This window comes from Ascaphus truei, chromosome 4, assembly GCF_040206685.1.
Source record: "Ascaphus truei isolate aAscTru1 chromosome 4, aAscTru1.hap1, whole genome shotgun sequence".
Taxonomy (NCBI): Eukaryota; Metazoa; Chordata; class Amphibia; order Anura; family Ascaphidae; genus Ascaphus; species Ascaphus truei.
In genome coordinates, this window is record NC_134486.1 from 98,855,155 (window position 1) to 98,876,657 (window position 21,503).

At 44.3% G+C, this 21,503-nt stretch overlaps 1 protein-coding gene across 2 annotated transcripts in view; it reads right to left on the reverse strand.

Moving 5' to 3' along the window:
- The window catches only part of RIN2 (Ras and Rab interactor 2), a 151,014-nt gene that overhangs the window by 68,201 nt on the left and 61,310 nt on the right, over window positions 1–21,503 (reverse strand). Inside the window, exon 3 of one of the 2 annotated variants that reach the window (XM_075596257.1) lies at window positions 13,274–13,363. In XM_075596257.1, coding sequence (XP_075452372.1) covers window positions 13,274–13,363 — 90 coding nt within the window. Of the gene's footprint in view, window positions 1–13,273; window positions 13,367–21,503 lie in introns of both variants that reach the window. The other variant, XM_075596256.1, reaches the window with a different exon arrangement.

Here is a 21,503-nt window from a genome sequence, read left to right on the forward strand (position 1 = left end):
GGGTAAATTCTGTATACTCTAAATCTGCGGATCAGCTGTTTTTGGACGAAAATCTCCATTGACGTCAATAGGGATTTTCGCCCCAAAACAACCCTTATGGAGTATATATAGAATTTACCAATGAGTAATTGTGCCCCTAAATACACAGCATATGCACACTGCCCGACTTTCCTTAGGCTTGGGCCATGGTACCGCAGACCATGCAGAGGCGTCCACACGCTGAGCGAACAGACTGCCTTAAGGCAGTGTTCGCGTACATGCGGCGTGCGGGTGCGGAAGCGCGTTGCGCAAGAAATCAGTTCAAACTGATTTCTTGGCGCGACAGGCCGGTCACGTGAGCGGTTCACCCAACGAGGGCGAACCAGGTCACGTGACATCACTGGCACGCCCCTAGACACGGCCACGGATGGCGCGCGTACCATGGCCAAAAACGCACCAGCTTCAAGCAGGTGACATCACGGCCGCGCACGCCTCGCACACGCGAAGGCACTATGGACCTGGCCTTATGTAACAAGACTGTTCACTGCAAGCATATCATTATTCTGCTTACTCCCTTGACCGTATAGTTCCTCCCTCAACATCATGCATGCTAATGGAAAATTAAAGCAACATGTTTTTTATCCTTTGATACTAAGAGGATTTCACATGCTTCCCTGAATGTTAGCACGGGTTTAAACCAAACATTTTTTAAATGGGGGTTTGTGTGTGCTCCCTCCCACATCAAAATGTAAAAATAATGTTTTCTAGGAGGGATGGCGCTTAGACAATCTAACATTTGCATTGTTTTAATAGGGAAACAAACCACAAAAGTATTCTAAAATGAGATACACAGATAAGCAGCAGATAACAGGCATTTGTGGCTCAGTTGCTGGTTCTGTGCATTTTGTACTGAAGTGGAGTCTCACCTAGGACCAATGTGCGTTAATAGTGATACATTCTAGCTACATTTCTAAATCGTTTTAAATGTTTATATGATAAATAACTGTAAACGTTACAATATAAAAATTAAGATGGGGGAGGGCCTTAGTTTGGCAGTTACCCTGCTCCTTTCCTGAATGGTTATTTGGCAGGGAGATGGGGTGTATAAATCTCATAGTTATCATTGGGAAACAATGTTAATCCATATAACTGAAGCCAAATGATTCCATTAAAATGTCAGCTGCCGAGCTTCAAAGCAGCAGAAACAGAGTTGGTGGAGGGGGCTCGACAGTGCCATTCTCAACTCTGGGGAGCACCTGGATCTGAAGAAATTAACTTTTCCTTTTCCAGAAGAAAAAAAAAAAAATGAAGATGGCCGCCCGGGTCAACCAATAGAAATATGCAATGTCGTGAACTGATATCGTGACCGCTTCCTATTGGTACGTGAAACTGAGGCTGTTCCGACAGCCATTTTGATTTATCTGAAGTTGGGAATAGCGTGGTCACGGTGTAGTTCTGCTTTAAAGAGGATATGTTCTGAAAGAGTGTGCGCTAATCCACAGTGTCGGAGACGAGACATCTCCAGTCACTCTCTCTCACGTTGAAACATTCGTTCTGTATCAAACACGTATGCTTTCAGTTCCTTGTGCCACAAGAAGAGGATTAAGATAGAAACTTAACTGGGGTTTTCTGTTGCATGACAGTTGGTCAGAGCGGAGGCATAAATCTGAGCACCTCATCACTCCGCAGCCACACACACCTGGAACATGGAAGTAATACTGCCAGCGGGTTTGAAATCGTCCTCAACATAAGTTAATTTCATTGTATCCCCTTTTCCTGCCAGAGGGGCTGTTAACACAAAACAAACACCAATCTCATTTACAGAGCCCAAATAACAAATGTTATCTTATACCTTGATATTTAAAATAAATAAAATAATATACACACACACAAAAAAAAACACTTATGGGATCCCTTTAAGTAGGGTGACCAGATTAACAAAAATAAAAACCGGGACACATGAAAAAAATATTAATAAAACAAATTACATCATCAACTGCGCCCCTTCCCCTTTATGTCTCTCCGCCCCTCTGTCCCCCTTCTCACTCCCCATTCCTCTACCCCCCACCCCCCCAAATTCTCTCTCACCCTCCCCACATTCTCACGCCCTCCCCCCAACCCCCCCATTCTCACACCCTCCCCCCAGCCCCCCATTCTCACACCCTCCCCCCCACCTCCTCCATTCTCACCCTCCCCCCCACCCCCTCCATTCTCACCCTCCCCCCACCCCCTCCATTCTCACACCCTCCCCGCCACCCCTTCCATTCTCTCACACCCTCCCCCCAAACCCCTATTCTCTCACACCCTCCCCCCAACCCCCCTATTCTCTCACCCCCCCACCCCCTCCATTCTCTCACACCCTCCCCCCAAACCCCTATTCTCTCACACCCTCCCCCCAACCCCCCTATTCTCTCACCCCCCCACCCCCTCCATTCTCTCACACCCTCCCCCCAAACCCCTATTCTCTCACACCCTCCCCCCAACCCCCCTATTCTCACACCCTCCCCCCAACCCCCTATTCTCTCACACACCCCCAACCCCCTATTCTCTCACACCCTCCCCCCAAACCCCCATTCTCACCCTCCCCCCAAACCCCCATTCTCTCACCCTCCCCCCACCCCCACATTCTCTCCCCCCACCCTCCATTCTCTCTGCCCCCCACACCCCCATTCTCTCTCTCCCCCTATCCCAATCCCTCCCTCCATTCTCAGCTCTCTTCCCATTCTGTCTCTCCCCCATTATCTGCTGTGTCTCTCTGTCCCCATGCCGTGTCTCTCTCCCCCCCATGCCGTGTCTCTCTCCCGATTCTGTGTCTCTCTCTCCCCATTCTGTCCTATTCTGTGTGTGTCTCTCTCCCTATTCTGTGTGTCTCTCTCTCTTTCCCTATTCTGTGTGTGTGTCTCTCTCTGCCTATTCTGTGTGTCTCTCTCTGCCTATTCTGTGTGTGTCTCTCTCTCTCTATTCTGTGGTTGTCTCTCTCTCCCTATTCTGTGTGTGTCTCTCTCTCTCCCTATTCTGTGTGTGTCTCTCTCTCTCCCTATTCTGTGTGTGTCTCTCTCTCTCCCTATTCTGTGTGTGTCTCTCTCTCCCTATTCTGCGTGTCTCTCTCTCCCTATTCTGCGTGTCTCTCTCTCCCTATTCTGCGTGTCTCTCTCTCCCTATTTTGCGTGTCTCTCTCTCCCTATTCTGCGTGTCTCTCTCTCTCCGTATTCTGCGTGTCTCTCTCTCCCCCTATTCTGTGTGTCTCTCTCTCTCCCTATTCTGCGTGTGTCTCTCTCTCTCCCTATTCTGCGTGTCTCTCTCTCTCCCTATTCTGCGTGTCTCTCTCTCTCCCTATTCTGCGTGTCTCTCTCTCTCCCTATTCTGCGTGTCTCTCTCTCCCTATTCTGCGTGTCTCTCTCTCCCTATTCTGCGTGTCTCTCTCTCCCTATTCTGCGTGTCTCTCTCTCCCTATTCTGCGTGTCTCTCTCTCTCCCTAAACTGTGTGTCTCTCTCTCTCCCTATTCTGCGTGTCTCTCTCTCTCCCTATTCTGCGTGTCTCTCTCTCTCCCTATTCTGCGTGTCTCTCTCTCTCTCCCTATTCTGCGTGTCTCTCTCTCTCCCTATTCTGCGTGTCTCTCTCTCCCTATTCTGTGGTTGTCTCTCTCTCCCTATTCTGTGTGTGTCTCTCTCTCCCTATTCTGTGTGTGCCCCTCTCTCCCTATTCTGTGTGTGTGTCTCTCTCCCTATTCTGCGTGTCTCTCTCTCTCCCTATTCTGCGTGTCTCTCTCTCTCTCCCTATTCTGCGTGTCTCTCTCTCTCTCCCTATTCTGCGTGTGTCTCTCTCTCTCCCTATTCTGCGTGTCTCTCTCTCTCCCTATTCTGCGTGTCTCTCTCTCTCTCCCTATTCTGTGGTTGTCTCTCTCTCTCCCTATTCTGTGGTTGTCTCTCTCTCCCTATTCTGTGTGTGTCTCTCTCTCCATATTCTGTGTGTGCCCCTCTCTCCCTATTCTGTGTGTCTCTCTCTCCCTATTCTGTGTGTCTCTCTCTCCCTATTCTGCGTGTCTCTCTCTCTCTCCCTATTCTGCGTGTCTCTCTCCTTATTCTGCGTGTCTCTCTCTCCCTATTCTGCGTGTCCCTCTCTCTCTCCCTATTCTGCGTGTCTCTCTCCTTATTCTGCATGTCTCTCTCTCCCTATTCTGCGTGTCTCTCTCTCCCTATTCTGTGTCTCTCTCACCCCATTATGGACACAACCTGTCACGCTGGAGCATGGGTGGGGGGAAAGCCATCTTGGGCCCTGGCAGCAGACACCAGAAGATCTCACTGACTCACTTCCGGGTCTCACTGCTGGGGTTCCTCTAAAGCTAACCCCTCCCCCACCCTCTGCAGCTGCAGTCAGACCCGCCTCCTCTCTCCTACTGCTCAACTCCCTGCCAGCATCCTCCGCTCTCTGCTGCCCCCCCTGCTCTGATGTTTAAAGACTGTCAGGCAACTCGGACAACCTTAAAATACCAGGATTGTCCCAGCTAAAATCGGGACATCTGGTCACCCTACCTTTAAGGCATCTTTAATGTACTTTTAGTGGTTTTCAACCTTTTTGGTTTAGGAACCCTTAAATTGTGAAATTCTGGGGAGCCACAACCCCCTCCCCCCTTCATCTGTCTCCCTCTTCCCCCCCCCCTTACGACCCCTCTCTTTCCCCCTTAGGCTGCGGCCAGGATGAAGCGAAGCACACACGCTTGTGCTTAGCGTGATCAGGCTGATTATTCACATACAAATTTGCTTTTGATTATTAAGCTCGGCTAACACGGTACAGATAGCTCTAAAAAAAAATGAAGCTGAAGGATTTACTGAAACAGACACAACTAGACAGTGATATCTTCCTCAGCAAATGCAAAAAGGAGCATCTGATCCCAAAAGGACTCACCTTCAAAAACCCATTTGAGAACACATACAACACAAGATTCTCCCAACAACATTGCGCCAGGACCTCTGAAAGATTAAGGAACCATCTAATCAGGATCTGTTACAGCAACAGGAGAAAGACAAAAGAGAAGATAGACTGTATCCTGAACACACAAGAAATACACACAAAGACATGGAGCGGACTCCAAACATTCCATGAAGAACTCCTGAAGGATCTAATTAGCAAGAAGGAAAAGAAACTACACTGACTTAGGCTGAGAATGGGATACTCTGCAGCAGCCAGCACAACCACAAACAATACAAACAGGGACAATCATCAACAGTAGGACTGCAGTGTTAACATCTCAGACTACACACCAAATCAAATCATCAGTATTATCAAAGGGACTGCCCTACCAAGCCCATGGACAAGATTGAGCTCAGTGACCTGGAAGAGTTCTTCAGAAGATTGCGTCTTAAAGAGTTCTTCCATGACAGACATGACCAAGAGGGTGCCAACACTGCAAAAGGAGGGACATTGCACATGAGCAGGAAAAAACAAAAATCAAACTAGATCCCACAGACTGGGCGCAACCCCAAACTGGACCGGTACAACGAAAGCTTTAGACGAAGCCAAATACACTATCCTGGACAAAGTAAGGAAACAAACGTATAATCGTATACCAATCAAGAGGAGAACTGTAGAATCGCTAAAGGCCAACCACAACATAACAATCAAACCTACGGACAAGGGAGGAGCAGTGGTCATAATGAACACCACAGACTACCTGCGGGAAGCACACAGACAACTCTCTGATGCAAAGTATTACACCCAACTGCAGGAGGATCCAAAAAAAAAAATACATGAGAGAACTCAACAGGATCATTAAAACACTCCCGATCCACACAAAAGAACAAATTCTGGACCTGATACGAGCTAACACAGAACCTGGCACATTCTACATGCTCCCTAAAATTCACAAAGAGGGTAACCCTTTCTACAGAATTTATAAGCCAATTGGTATGTCTGTGAGCTGAATTCTACCATCAATTTCTACAGAATTTAAAATCCAATTTCTATGTTTATGAGCTGAATTCTACCATCAATTTCTATAGAATTTAAAATCTAATTGGTATGTCTGTGTGAGTTTATTATGCAAACCCCTCCCTTAATTGTTAGTCAAATGCATGCGATCACAGTATTTAACACAGATTATCTTGGCTGTGAGCTATATGGCTGTGTAACATCTTAAGTGTCACATTTAAAGTGTCTGGCAGAGTTAATTTTGCAGTTGAAATTGGAGGTGAAGATTTGAGGAATATCTGGACTCTGAACAACAACTTTGCAACTGCGAGAACTTAACTTTCTAAAAGCTGTGATTATTTGTACTCTTCCTATCCTCCAGTACGTAGGAAATCTCTCCTACTGCATTTCACTATGCCCTCCATACTGCTTTTTCTGTTTACTGTTTCCTCTTTGTGAAGGTCTCTGTTCTCTCTAACTTCCCCACTCCCCACTGCACCATTATTTATATACCTCTCTCCCAACAACTTCTTTACCCCTCAATAAAAAACACCCACACAAAGCCTCTATTCACACCCTCTATCTACTCCTTCCTGCTGCTGCGGATCTCCCCTAGGCGGGAAGCCAGACATACACACCTTATCTCACTCATGCCACCCTGCCATCTTTTCCCCTGTAAATGGTATTAACCTTCTGATTTAATACTGACTAAACTTAAAACTTGCCCCACAATTCAAGCATCCCAATAGCCTGCACTCCTGGCTATTCTCCCACACTCAGTCATTCCTACCACCCATTGTGGCCAAGCACTGCCACCTACAACACTTATTCCCTCACCTGCTGTCTCTGTAAGTTTCCCATCAAACCTATTAGATTGTAAGCTCGTCGGGGCAGGGATTTCCTTTCCTATTGTCTGATTTTGCTGCACTTATTGTATTATTATAATTCCCTGTACTGTATTCTTTGTGTAGCACTGAGTACACTTTTTGCGCTATGTAAATAAAGACATACAATACAATACATCTCTGAATCTGGCACACTAACTGCAAATATCTCTGGTTGTGTGGAAGGCATTCTAAACCTACTTGTCAGAAACACACCCGGCTATATCCAGGACACCACAAACCTGCTAAACAAAGTTAATTCCATTGGCCCCCTCCCAACAGCAACTCTACTAGCAACCATGGATGTAGAATCACTTTACACAAACATCCCCCACAAAGATGGGATTTCAGCCTGCACTTACTTTCTGGGACACACAGAGAGAGTGACTAAACGCACAAATTTATTCTGACCAATAACTACTTCACATTTGGAAATGACACATACCTCCAGACAACCGGGACCCGCTATGGGCACTCGGGTGGCGCCACTGTATGCCAATCTGTTCTGCGCAAAACTGGAAAGTTATTTTCTTTCCACGGTCACTTGAAACCCCTTACATATCTTCGTTACATCGATGACATACTCCTGATTTTAACCTCTGGTGAACAGGACCTCATACAGTTCCATGAGAACTTCAATACGTTCCACCTGACTAACAACCTCAAACTCAGCATTCCCCGGACGAAGTACATTTCCTAGACACCACCATTACTATAAAGAACAACCAACTACAGACCTCTATATACCGCTAACCTACAGACAGAGCCAGCTATTTGAGGGACAATTGCTTCCACCCCCCACACACACTAAGCACGCAACCATCTACAGTCAAGCCATATGATACAATTGGATATATGCTCCGACACAGAAGACAGAGGCCAGCGGATTACAGCCTTGAGATTGGATTTCATAAACCGTGGATACAACCACAGAATTGTAGACCAGCAAATCTACAAAGCCACCAGAATACCAAGACGTGATCTCCTTGAATACAGAAAGAAATAGAGAAGTGACAGGGTACCTCTGGTGGTCACATATAACCCACACCTAGAAGCCTTACGCAAGATTGCTAGGAAACTACAATCCATTCTCCAAGAAGATACAAGACTGACACAGGTCTTCCCTGAAACACCCTTATTATCATACAGACATCCATCATAATGTCAAGGAAATTATTGTGAGAAGTAAAGTATTCAACAGTACAACCGAATGCGGGACAAGACCATGCCAGGACGCAATATGCAAAACCTGCACAATGCTCCCCACAGCAGACACAATACAAACACCACACAGGAATCTGGAGTACAACATCAAAGGAAGGTTCACCTGTTCCTCCAGCAATGTCGTGTATCTTATCATGTGCATGAAATGCCCTGGGGGCTGCTACAACATAGGTGAGATGGGACAGGGGCTAAACAAGAGAATGAATCTGCATCGCCACAGCTTCACACGCAGAACAAGAGACGGTCCTGTCGGCGAACATTTCTCTGACTCTGGCCATAGAATGAACGATCTGAAGGTGGCCATACTCAAAGGTAATCTCAGAACACTGAAAGAGAGACGACTGCATGAATACAAATTTATAAAACTATTTGGGACACTAACCTGTAGCCTATATCGAGACCACAGTTTCATGAGCCACTACACAAAAACTCTTCCCACGAGTGCTAAGGCCCATGTCTATGAATACTGCGCTGAATGAATGCACACACCTGCCTCTTACACATACAAATGTACAATGTAATTCTATCCCTTTATACCAATATGGACCACATAGAACCCACACACATGCACAGAAATGCAACACCCTCTTACATTTAACACACCGTTGTTATACACTCCCCTTTACATACAGCTTTTGTAAAGCGTTATATATACTGTGGGCGCTTTATAAATTAAGATTTACACACATACACTAACATCACAAACATTCAGGGACCATTTAACACCTTACATCATAAATCGCATACTGCACAGGGGGAAGGGTTTGGCTTCACCCACAGAGATAACATTCCCAGCTGTTCTGTTTGAAAGTACATTTCTTGGCTTTTCAATTGTAACATCGCCCGACGAGATCACTGTCTCTCGAAAGCTTGCACAAATAAAAGCATTTTGTTAGCCACAGAACGGTATAGACTGTTTTTGAATATATATAAATAATTATACATACATACATACATATATACATATATACTCCATAGTAAAGTGTTGTGCACACAGGCTCTATATAAAATAATGAAAACGTACATCCCCTCCAACAGTGCCATATAGCAGAGACACAACATGTTTTGGGGTTGTGTAGACCAGCTGCACATATTAAAGGGACAGTTTATTAAGCTGCATAGGTTAATAAGAGACTTCCATAGGACCCGTTTTTATATGTGCAAAATGTTGGAGGATGCAAAATACACCTCATATTTCTAGGAAAAGCTAAAAGATAATTTTAATACTAGTTTGATCAGTATTGGGCATCACAGGGTTATAAGAAAAAAAAATGAATATAATGAATAAAAAAAATGAATATAATATATATATATATATATATATATCCTTTTTCAGCCTCAATCTAAACCTGTTGTTTTTCCAGATATAATAATATATTTAGCCAGCAGATATATGAAACACTGTATCGCTCCATGCTAAATGACCAGGCATTGCTCTCGGAGTAAGATGTCAGCATCACACAGCCCATGTCCTCGAATGATCTGTAGATTTCGCAGCATGAGACTAGCAATATTTCTCTATACTAACAGAAGAAGACTTACTTGGCAGAGTAGTTAAAGCTGTAATACTTTTTAAAGCAAAGACTGTTGGCTTACAGATGTTCTCTTTACACAGTCGTTTGTAGCGAAAATAAATGATTGCACCTTCAAATGTGTCCCATCGGGGAGTCGTGGGAGCGCTAGCTGTACAGCCACAAAAAGTCAAATGTGAATTAACCAATAGGTAGACCGACTGTATTTTGACTTGTATTAGCAATGGACCAGATTTTTTTTTCAATGGCGACATTTATTGTCCCCTTTTGAAGCATTGATCCCCCCGCAACCCGATATTCCTACCAGTAAAAGTTACTAGCATGTCAGTTCCCTCCAGGAGGAACAAAATGTGTGGTTTAAATCTTCTGCGTCACGCAAACTGGTAAAAAGCCATCTGGTGTGGCTTCTACGATGTCACAGCTTCCTACTGGCCCTGGACACAGAAGAGTTATACCTCAAGAAGTAACGCCATTACCTTTACCGTTAGCTTCCATCCTGTAAAAGAAAGGGGGGGAGGGGGGCGGGAGGAGGCAGGGATAGGTAGGGGAACTGCTACTTTAATATAGAGTTCTTCTCCAGAACAGGAAAGCTGCCTCACAGCATATTGTTTATGGCCCAAAGTGAGTGACAGTGGGTCATATGCGACTGTGATACTGTAAGCATGAAAATACACTCATCACATGTTGGCGTCTACAGATCAACAGTGTTTCTCAACCTTTTTATTCTCTACACGGCACTCCTATCAAAATGATTCCATTCCTTAGGCAGTGTAACGAGCGCTCACCACAAACAGGACGGGACAGCGAGGCTGAGATGGGGATAGTGATATACACCGACCTACAACCGCGTCCAGAGTGAAGGTCGTGTAGCCGGGTCAGGGTAGGAGAGGACAGCATAGTCATGTTACTCGTCGTGGTCTAGGATTGGAGAAGTCGGATGGTCGCTGTGCGTAGCCGGGGTCCAGGAGTTGTGAAGGTGGGAGTCCAAATACAAGCCGAGGTCAGGGGTCAGAGAAGGACGCGGTTCGGGTACAAGCTGAGGTCAAAGGTAACAGAAATCAAGGCAGAATGCAAGAGCAACAGCAGGATGCTTGAGGTAAGCACTTCGAAACATAAACAGAAGTTTATGCTCAGCCAATTTAACTCAGGGTTGGCTGAGCATATAAGGAGCAGGGAGCCAATGGGAAGGCTTGTTGGCAATGAGTCATGAACAATTACAGATAGGTTGTCCAGTGATAGGCAGGGGCGGAGTGCACCGAAGGTGTGGAGTAATTGATGTTGTTAACCCCTTGCATGTCCCTGGGGAATTGGCGCTGGCGTGGAGTGTGAACCGGAGCGACCTCCGTTACGTCACGGGACGCTGTGCCGGGGGCGGAGCCTAGGTCCGCTCATGGTAGTGGGAACGCGGCGCACATGCGAGAAGCATCACCGGCGACGTCACGGAGCGGGGCCTAAAACCAATCCGTGAGGTGTCCCACCGACTGACAGCATGACTCCTGTGCAGAACCTCAGAGTGGGGCGCATCACCCATCCCGTCACGGGACGCGTCACATGGAAGAGGCCGAGGTCCAATCCTCACAGGCAGCTCATCCTTTTTTTAATCAATTGTCCCATTTATTTCAGTTTTCATTAAACTGAAAAGAACCATGTAATTACAGTATAATGTTACAATCGCAGTATTATTATAATTACGGTTTGTAAATATAATTGTAACATTTACGTTTTCTACCATGTCATGCAAACTTTTTTTTTTTTTAAATTAACAATAAATTCCCTTGCGATCAGTGGGTCAGCAAAAACATTGTAGCATTTGGGTTGACACATTAAAATAATATTGTAATTAGTTTCCCACAAAGGCACCCTTAACGTTAGTCTGAGGCACCCTTGGCTAGCACGGCAAAACACTTCTATAGACAAATCTGATCCCATCCCTGCCCATAGCCCAGACTTTCACATATTGCTGCTGGAGGCAGAGATTTATACACACTCCTAAATAATATGGAATGAAATTAGGGGTTTGTAAAGTATGAATTTCATTATAAGAAAGAAAAAAAAAAAGTCAAACCGCCAAAGCATTTTCGCCTTAATAATTCATATTATAAGCAACGCAAGAGCAGAAAGGAGGCTCATAAAAAGTGAAGCTCCGAACTGATCTGCAACTGCATGTGGTTCTGTTTTGCACAGCTCAGCAGCAAAATGAAAAGCTAGTAGAAATCCAAGCTTTAGTTGGAAAGGGAATGGGAAAAATATACAAGCATCCGACAAAAATAGCAGGTGCTAAATAAGCCACTGTTCAGAAACTAGAAATCCTATTCCGAATGCCTGTACAGCTATAGGGCCATATTTATCAAGCGGTGCGGTCATAGGGGCACCTACCGTCCCATTCACCTGAATTGGGCTGCAAAGTGCCTGCTGGAATCAGGAGGAACATTATGGAAAAGCACTGTGTAGTGAATATGGGCCCGGCGAACCTTGGGATTTAAAACTTTGACGTTAAATGTCGTTTTGCCCTCAATGGTTTGATGTTCTCCCTCTGTACCAGTAAAGGACATTGCAGTAGTTTAGCCAATGGTTCCACTTTGCTGGAGTACAAGTTAAAATGGTATTGGGGAAAAAAGTCCAGAGCCCTCTCGCTCCTGGGACTCGATAAGTAGAGCAACGGAGAGAGAGATTCGTTTTAAAGTGGACTAACATTTCACGTCATAAGGGCTTGCACGAATGATACCTGGAGGTGGCAGTAAAGTAGGTATTTGGGGGCTGTAGTAGCAGCAGTATTTGTTGCTGTGTATTGATTGGGGTGTACGTGGAGGACATCACGCCAAGCACTTCACCAGGCTGATATTACAGGAGAAGTGAGGAAAAGCAGGGAACTGGTAGAAATGCAGCGATTCCCTTTAAAACTTCATGAAGATTTTGTATAAAAGCTCCAAATATACCAAGGTGTGTTCGGGGTTAGAGACAGCTCTTGAGCTCTAAAAGCAGGGACGTCCATGCTCAATCCTTCGAGGATCAGCAACAGGTCAGGTTTTTAGGACAATATACACCTAAGCTAGCTGCCTTCGTGAGAATTAGTGCAAGGTTATTTGGTTACTTAAGAGTGGTGACGCAATGACAACAACATGAGAACACGACACAAAACAACAACTCTGCTTTAAGCATTGTTACATGTATTTATGGAAGCCAATTACATTGTTACATTCTTTACAACATTTGTGTGTCTCAATTAAACTAATAGATTGGAGAATAAGAAAAAAAAAAAAAAGAGTATTCTTATTCTCATTTTGTTTGAAATGTCATATTTCACATAGAGGAGATCTAACGTTCAAACAAAACATAGGAATTTATACACATTTGCACATCTCTATTATTATTATTTTTTACTTATTTATTTTATTTGTCTTTGTCAATAAACTGGGTAAAAAGTTTTTTTTTTTTTTAATATTTTGTTTTAATTTTAATGAAGGCAAAGTGAATCCTTCTATTTATCATAAAATGACTCCCTTTCCAACAAGTGATCTTCAACATCACTCAGAATGCAACGGATTGAATAATTCAGCTATTGCCAATTACACACGTTAGTATGTACAACTACTTACTGCAAGAAGGAAAATACCAACACCATGTGCCTGCTGCAATATAGATCGCTTACATACAGATCCCAACCGCAGCAGCTGACAGCATCCAACATGTGGAGAAGCAGAAGCTTCACGAGAACCCCCAATGAGAAACCTCTCCCCCTTCCTTACCTTAAAGAAGTGTCCTCGGTTGTCCAGGCGAGAGACTGCCATTGTCACCGGAGAGGGCTGCTGCGGGGCGGCACTCCTGCTTTCCCAGCACTGCTGACAGGCAAAAGACATTTTTAATAGTTAGTCCAGTCTGAAGGAAATTCCTCTGCAAAGCCACAAAAAAACAGTCACAACACGCAGCCTGCCAAGATCTTTCCCGTCAGCACTGCCCCGGTCACTCATTTCCTACCAGCGCCTCTCCCCGGGCTCCTTATTTCTCAGGTCTGAACCCCTGTACCTAGAAAGGGACTTTAACCCCCCGGCTCTTGTCTTCATGCAGGTAACAGTACAGCATGGGACAGTGAGAGCAGAGCATGGCATGTGGATGTCTGCCTACCTTCTCATTGCATTCACTTTGAACTTAAAGAGAAACAACTGGGGTATGTCCTTATGCCTACTGATCGGAAACTATTCGGGCAGCGGGAGGGATTGCTGGGGGAGGATAGGTAACTCGTTCTGTGCTGGAGGAGTTTGCAATGCATTGCCCAGCAGCGAGCTGCAGATGCCTGTGGCATTGCATGTGTTAAAGCGCCTCCTTCTCTAACTTGGTGGGTTAACCGTTAACTCTAAAACACGAGCACCCAGTTGGCCGCAGCTACCACCTCCCCCCCCTCACCTCACACCCCCCCCCTCACACCCCCCCACACCCCCTCCCCCCCTCCTCACACCCCCTCCCCCCCTCCTCACACACCCCCCCACCCCCCCTCACACATCCTCCCCTCCCCCAACCCCCCCTCCCCCCCCTCACACATCCTCCCCTCCCCCACCCCCCCCCACACACACTTGTTGGAGATGTAACCTTTCCCAAAGCATTTTCATGCATTCTAAAGTGATTTTTTTTTAATTATATGGCAGACAGATTTCAAGTTGTTTTGATAGTTAGCTTTTTCCTGTAATAGGAGTAAGAGGAAGAAGAACATATTCTTAAATAAACAGCTATTTGGGTAAAAAAATATTGTAATCTCCCCAAACAGATTTGCTAATGTTTCCAGGAGGTATACTAAAGTGAACAGAAAAACACCATTGTGTTGTCACACAGTACTTTCCATTGTTATGTAGACTCATAAAAACTCTATAATACCATTTCAAGAGGCAATCCAAGCAGCTTTAAAAAAATAAATAAACTTTGTTGTTTAAATATATGCAGCGTTTGATTACCTTTACTTAAAACTAATTACCTAAGCTGCCGAACGATTGGGTCTCCCATGAGTGATCAGCAAAATCCTGTTTCCGAGGGTTCACTAAATGGCCGCCTTTCAGTTTCAATCAATCCTTCAGTCAGTGTAACTAAGCAGCTACAATGTATCCTGATGTTACTAAGGTAACATCTATTGTTACAGTTTGCAGCTCAAACTGCTGGGAATATTGGCAACAAATGATCACAAACGGTAAAGTGTTACAAAGATTTTGCACTGCTGGAGAGGTGAGCTAAAACCGGCTACAGAAAAAACATTTTTTAATTAAAAAAAGGTAGTAAGTATCATCTTATACTACAAAACGGATTTATTTAAAAGCACACATGTAGGATATTGCTTGGATTGCTCCTTTATAGACGTGGGAGGGGAGGAGGAAATATTCACAGACATTTGGTGAACATGCCCTGCTAGGAATTTCTCACAATTGACAATGTTCACCAACAATCACCAAGCTCTTATCTGTCTTATCTCAATAATGACCAGCAAAGTCACCATTGTAGGGCTCGTGATTTAAATCCAAGCATGTGTTGCCCATGACTCCAGGCAAGCAGTGTAAAGTCACACCGACAAGACACCTGTTCCTAGAGAGCAGGAGCCAAAGGAGGAGGAGGAGGAGCGGGGTGTTATTACATGTATTATTTTCCCAAGCCTTTGAATGGACAATATGTGTTGGTTTTATTTTGTTCCCAGAAAGCCCCGCACACAGATCACCCAACGCATGGGGTGCATTTCCTTCTAGTGTAATATAAAAGATTGCAAGTATCACACTTGCATAAATTGCATCTCTATACTGTAACTGTGGAGGTGGTTTTGTTTAACTTTCCTAGAATAACCCCCCTCCTCCGTGCTGTCCCCTTTCACCCCAGTAGGATCTGATTTCAAAGCCTGCTCCATCTGTTTGTGGATATCCAACACCTGGATTTCCCCAACACATGCACACAAGGAAAGCACAGTCATGGCACGCAGATTGTCTGCAATTTTTAACACGCGCTTCAAATTTTTCATCATTATCTTGGAAAAAGCTAAACAGAAGTCATGTTGATTCATTAAAGAATTCACATTACTGAATGTAGCCAAGTTTTTTGGGGGGGTTGAGCCAAGTTCTAGTTTTTGGTCTATGTAATGTGATTGCAAACTGCAATCGTAAGGTTTTATGTCGATCCTTAAGACGTGCAAGATTGCAGTCAAATGTGACCTGAGTCCATTCGGTTTATTTGTGCTAATGTTGCGGACCACTCGGCTCATCTGCATGGGATACAACTGAGGCACGAGATTCAAAATCGGCACAGAGCATGGTCACATTAGGAGGAAAACATGTAACGTTACCTTAACAGCAATTCCTTCGAAGCCCTCAGACATACAGGCACATATTCAATAGATGCATCAAATGACCATTTTTTTTGGAAGCTGATGCATCATGCGTTGTTGCCACCACACATTTGACAACGAGTGAAAAGACTCTGCGTTATGTATGGGGGAACCTCACTTCTGAATTAACAGTAAGGCCTCAATTATACCAGAAACTGCAGAGCGATCCGGTGATGCCATCGTAGCGGCACTACTGTACATGTGCACATGCAGAAGCGATTTGTAGCACAACAGCAGAGGAGAAATGACCAGTTCGTCACTTCCTGGTTTGTTTAAGATGCACCGTGATTGGCCGTGCCAATCACGTGATGCGGCCGTCGCCTGTGAAAAACAAAATCTCAAATCGCTTCACGAGACTGAAGCTTTGCAGCACGTCGCAGCGCTACCGTTGCGATTGGTATGTGCGCTTTCATTGCATTTGATTGTTTTTTTTTTTAAGCTGCGCGGCGTCGATTTCTGGTCTAATCACGGCCTAAGGCTACTCTACGACATATATCAAAATACACACATCTAAAACACCCATCTGAAATGTACATACTTAATCATGTTATTAAAATGGCAATCGCAAACCTCATTTCATGTATTTTGTATGCTGTTTATATGTACGCATAGCTGAAGTACACTACACATCTTTGCATCAGCCCCCAGTCTTTATGGGGATTGTCACCGCTCTCATAAGTCTCTGCCTATTTGCTATTCTTATTCACGTATAAAACATCGCCGTATGCCACAACACAAGTACAGTGATGGCGTGAAAGACCACATTGAAATGACCAGATTAAACACAGGTAGAGAAGGGGAAGAGCACCCAACTCCAGGGAAGTAACCAGTTCTTTCAGAGCAAATGTACAATTTAGCTCACAAAATCCACGGGGCTTGGCGTCCCTTGTATGCTCACATCATTAATTACTCATTTCCTCATTATACTATGATTAGGACTCGATATGTGCTGTGCCAGTTTTTCACCACCCAACATGGCAAATGAATTGTGCTGCCACCTCCCACGTTTAACTGAATTGCATCATAATCCACTTAATACAGAACAATGCCGTCCATATATCATTTGCACACCACCCACAAGTTATTCAAACCTCACATGGTAAGAGACAGGCCTGGCACAAAGTATTACAGGTATGAGCGCACACACACTTTCAAGCATTCACATTTACAAGGTCACCTTGTTCTATTAGTAAACTCCTATAGTACTAAGGGCTTATGTTACCTTTGAACAAGTTTGACTTATTGTTATGGAACATAAAAACCTGCTGTTTCCTGTTACAGAAATTCATGGTTTTTTTCTGCCTAATAAATGCACATTTTATGACTGCTATAAAGAGGATTTAAAAAAGGAAAATCTAAAATCTGATTTGTATTTTTTAAACTTTTTTTTTTAAGGGAGAAAAATAATATTGTGAAAGGGAATGCAATGCTACTGCAGCAAACCCTTGCATTTTGTTATGCTACCTGAGCCCCGACATCCGGGCACTCCAGGTTCCAGAGACGTTTGTTTTTGTGTGTGCCAGATTTTACACAAACCCCCCCCCAAATATGGTCACCAGGACTACAAACATATCTGTGGGGTCACAAATAGAAAGCCACAATGTCCAGCTGGCCTCAGCTGTTTTGGAGGTTAGTGGCCCCTCCCTCCCAGGGTTTAAGCTTGCCCCTCCCCACTTTCCAAGTAGCAGTTCTTTCTTTGACATGCAGCTGGTTGTGACAGATCCAATGCGATCATTCTTCCTCTAACTATAGAGGTAAATAAGAATTTTAATCAGTTAGTGTTAGGACCTGCAATATTTGGCCATGCCTTGAAGTGGCTTGCAGGCTTAAAATGCTTTGGCCAAAGATATACAACAAAAAAAAACAAAAATGCCCAAAGCTACTTCCAATGTAACAAAAATACAGTGCAATACCTATATATCTCTTGTAAAAGGGTCATTTAGTTTAACTAGTTTTTTTTTTTTTCCAAAAATTTTTATTAGGCAAATACTTATTTCACATTGTACATGTCATATATGTTAATACAGCCTAATACAAGTTTTCTCCATTTTTTGGTTAAAGAAACCAGAAAGAGAGAGGAAAGCTCATCGCCCCCTGACCCTCCTGGGGTTGTGAGGGGGGCGCGAGTATGGAAACAGAGAGTAAGAGTATGGAAAGGGGGAGAAGGGAAGGTGGGGAGGGGGGGGGGGGGGGAAGGGGGGAGGGGGATACCTGTTGCTTATCGCGTCCTCAGATTATTTCTATTGGAGTTTCTAGACTCGTTCTTTTTACTTTTCATTTTTGGGTTAGAGATGTGGGGGTGCCATATGGGTTAGCCACGGGTCCCATGTTTTATTAAAGGAGTCCGTGGATCTTTTCAAAAAGGCCGATAGTTTCTCCATACTCATTACCTCTTGCATCCTATTTTTTATCGTTTGTTTTGAGGGGGGAGACACTTTCTTCCAGGCGGCCGCCACTGCACATCTAGCCGCTGTTAGGATGAAGGAGATTAATTTACTTGTTGGTCGGTCCACATTTTCTAGGGGCCTGGCCAACAGGTAGGTCAGCGGGTCAATAGGGATTTTGAGGCCGGTGACCTCTTCTATTAATTTTTGAGTGGTTCCCCAGTATTTTTGAATTTCCGGACATGTCCCCCAAATGTGTGCCATGTCCCCCTTTTGACCGCAACCTCTCCAGCATAGATCGGACGCCTGGGGGTAGATTTGATTTATTCTAACTGGGGTAAGATACCAGCGGAACAGTATTTTATATATATTTTCTTTGATTGTGGTACATATGGAAGTTCCTGAGGCATTCTCTCAAATTCTTTCCCAGTCCTCTCGGTCTATAACTATTTCCAATTCTGCTGCCCAATGCAGCATATAGTCATGTGTGGGGGCTTCTATAGCCCTTTCCAATTCTGCGTAAATTTGTGTTATAAGACCTTTCTGGTGGCCTGTTTCTCGACAGAGCCGCTCAAAAACTGTGAGAGGGGGAAATTTCAACGTTGGGGATAAGGTTCGAATAAAGTGCCAAATTTGTAGGTACTTGAACACGTCCAACCTTGCTATTTCATATTTGGTTTGTAGATTTTGATAGCTCAGGAATTCTCCAATACTCAAGAGGTCAGCGATCGCGCTAATATTTTTTGCTTTGAATTGGTCCAATTGTCTGGGCTCACAACCAGGAAGGAATTTCGGATTTTTGTGAATTGGTATGAGTTGGGATTGGGGTGAAGTGAGCTTAAATTTATATTTGCATCTCGTCCAGGTCTCCCATGTATGTCTCATTGGGCCTAATTTAAGTTTACTATTCTGCATGTCTTCCCTGCTCAGGGACCAAAGGCAAGCTGGTAGTGAAGGCGTCCCGGCGTAGTATGATTCTATATCTAGCCAACAGTATTGGTTTGGGTTGGCATTCCATACTACCACCTGTCGCAATTGTGCGGCTAGGTAGTATTTTGTGATGTCTGGGACACCAAGTCCTCCTCTACCCCTTGATGCCAGGAGAACTGTCCTCGCGGTTCTGGGTTTCTTACCCTGCCAAATGAAGTGGAAGATTAGTTTTTGTATATTCTTTCATTCTGAGCCAGGGATGTGGACCGGGAGCGTCTGGAAATAATATAATAATCTGGGGAGTATGTTCATTTTAACCGAGATCATTCTCCCGATCCATGATATTTGATATCCTCCCCATTTCGCTAAATCTTGTTTAATTTTCCGGAACAGGGTCGGGTAATTTTGTTGATATAGGGATTGGTAGTTCCTCGTTATCTTTACTCCCAGATATTTGATACTCGAGGAGCTCCAATGGTAATTAAAGTTTAATTTGAGGAGTTTCACCTCTGGCTCTGGCAGGCTTAAATTTAGTGCTTCCGATTTATCGTTATTGATTTTAAAGCCTGATATATCTCCAAAATCTCGGAGTTCTTTTTGGAGGTTAGGTAGGGATGTTTGGTGTTGCGTCAGGGTTAAAATGACATCATCTGCGAATAGTGATATTTTGTGCTGCCTGTGTCCAATTTCTATTCCTTTGATGTCTTTATTGGTTCTTATTGCCGCTGCTAGGGGTTCTATGGTTAATGCAAAGAGAAGAGGAGATAGGGGGCATCCCTGTCGAGTTCCATTAGTAATCTCAAATCTCTGGTTACTGCCCCCTGGTAGTTTTACTGTTGCGGATGGATTTTGATATAATCTACGGACTCCTAGATATGCGTCTTTGAAGCCGAATTTGCGCATAACATGGTCCATGAATAGCCAATCTATTCTATCGAACGCCTTCTCTGCGTCCAAGCTAAGGAGTAGTGCTTTGGTCCCTGTGAGATGGACATGTTCAATAATGTCAATTATCTTTCGGGTATTGTCCGAGGCCTGTCTGCCTGCTACGAATCCCACTTGATCTTTATCTATTAATCTTGGTAAAATGGGATTCAATCTATTTGCGAGCATTTTGCTATATAGTTTGAGATCACAATTAAGCAGGGAGATTGGACGGTAGCTTCCACATTGCATCGGGTCCCTGCCTTCTTTGTGTATTATGGCCAGGGTGGCCAGGGACATTGACGTAGGGATTTGATTTCCTTCCATAAAATCGTTAAATATTCTTAGGAGATGCGTGGATAATACTGGCAAGAATCTCTTATAGTAGACATTAGTGAAGCCATCTGGGCCAGGAGACTTAGTGATTTTTAATGATTTGACCGCCTCTTCCAGTTCCTCTTTTGAGATCTCAGCATTGAGGACTGTGTTTTCCTCCTCCGTTAGTGGTGGGGAGCTGACACTTATCTAAGTATTGTGCTATTAATTTGGATGCTACTGATTCGGGGCGGCCATTTTTGGATCTTAAGTTATAAAGTTCGGTGTAAAATTTTGTAAATTCGGCTGGCTATTTTATTGTCACTATGTTGTATCTCACCAGACCTACTCTTGATCGCCGTGATTTGGGACCGTTTATGCACCCCTCTTAATTTAGTCGCTAGAAGTCTGTCTGCCTTGTTCCCTTTATCATAATATTGTTGATTGGTCCCATTTGAGGGCTTTCTCAACATCCTCCAGCTGGATTTGTCTAAGTTTTGCTCTGGCTGTTGTCAATGTTTTATATATTTTTTTTGAGGGGTTAGCTTTATGAGTTTGTTCTATTATTTTGATATCATCCGTGAGCTCCTTTATTAGTTTTTTGGCGGGCTTTTTTCCTGTGGGATGCGATGGAGATGAATTTCCCTCTAATGGTTGCCTTATGGGCTTCCCACAGGATTGCTGGTGAGGAGACGGATCCTGAGTTAAAAAAAAAGTAGTCTCGAATGGCAGCTCTGATCTCTCTTTCTATCTCAGGATGGTTGAGTAGTGAGTCATTTAGCCTCCATGAGTAATTTATTGTCTTTTCGAAGGGTGTTGTCAAGGTTATGGTAATCCGGGGCATGATCAGACCATGTGATCGGTCCTATGTCGGAGTCAGTTGTTGCCGCCACCACATTTTTTGTGGCCAGAAAGTGGTCTATGTCGAGAGTAGGTCTGGTGAGGTGCTGAGTAGAAAGTATAGTCCTCTCTGGCCTGGTGTTGGGTTCTCCAGATGTCTACCAGTGAAAACTCGCTCAAGATTCCCCTAAACCTTTTCCCTGTGATCTGGGAGGGGGTTGTACGGGGGGGGAC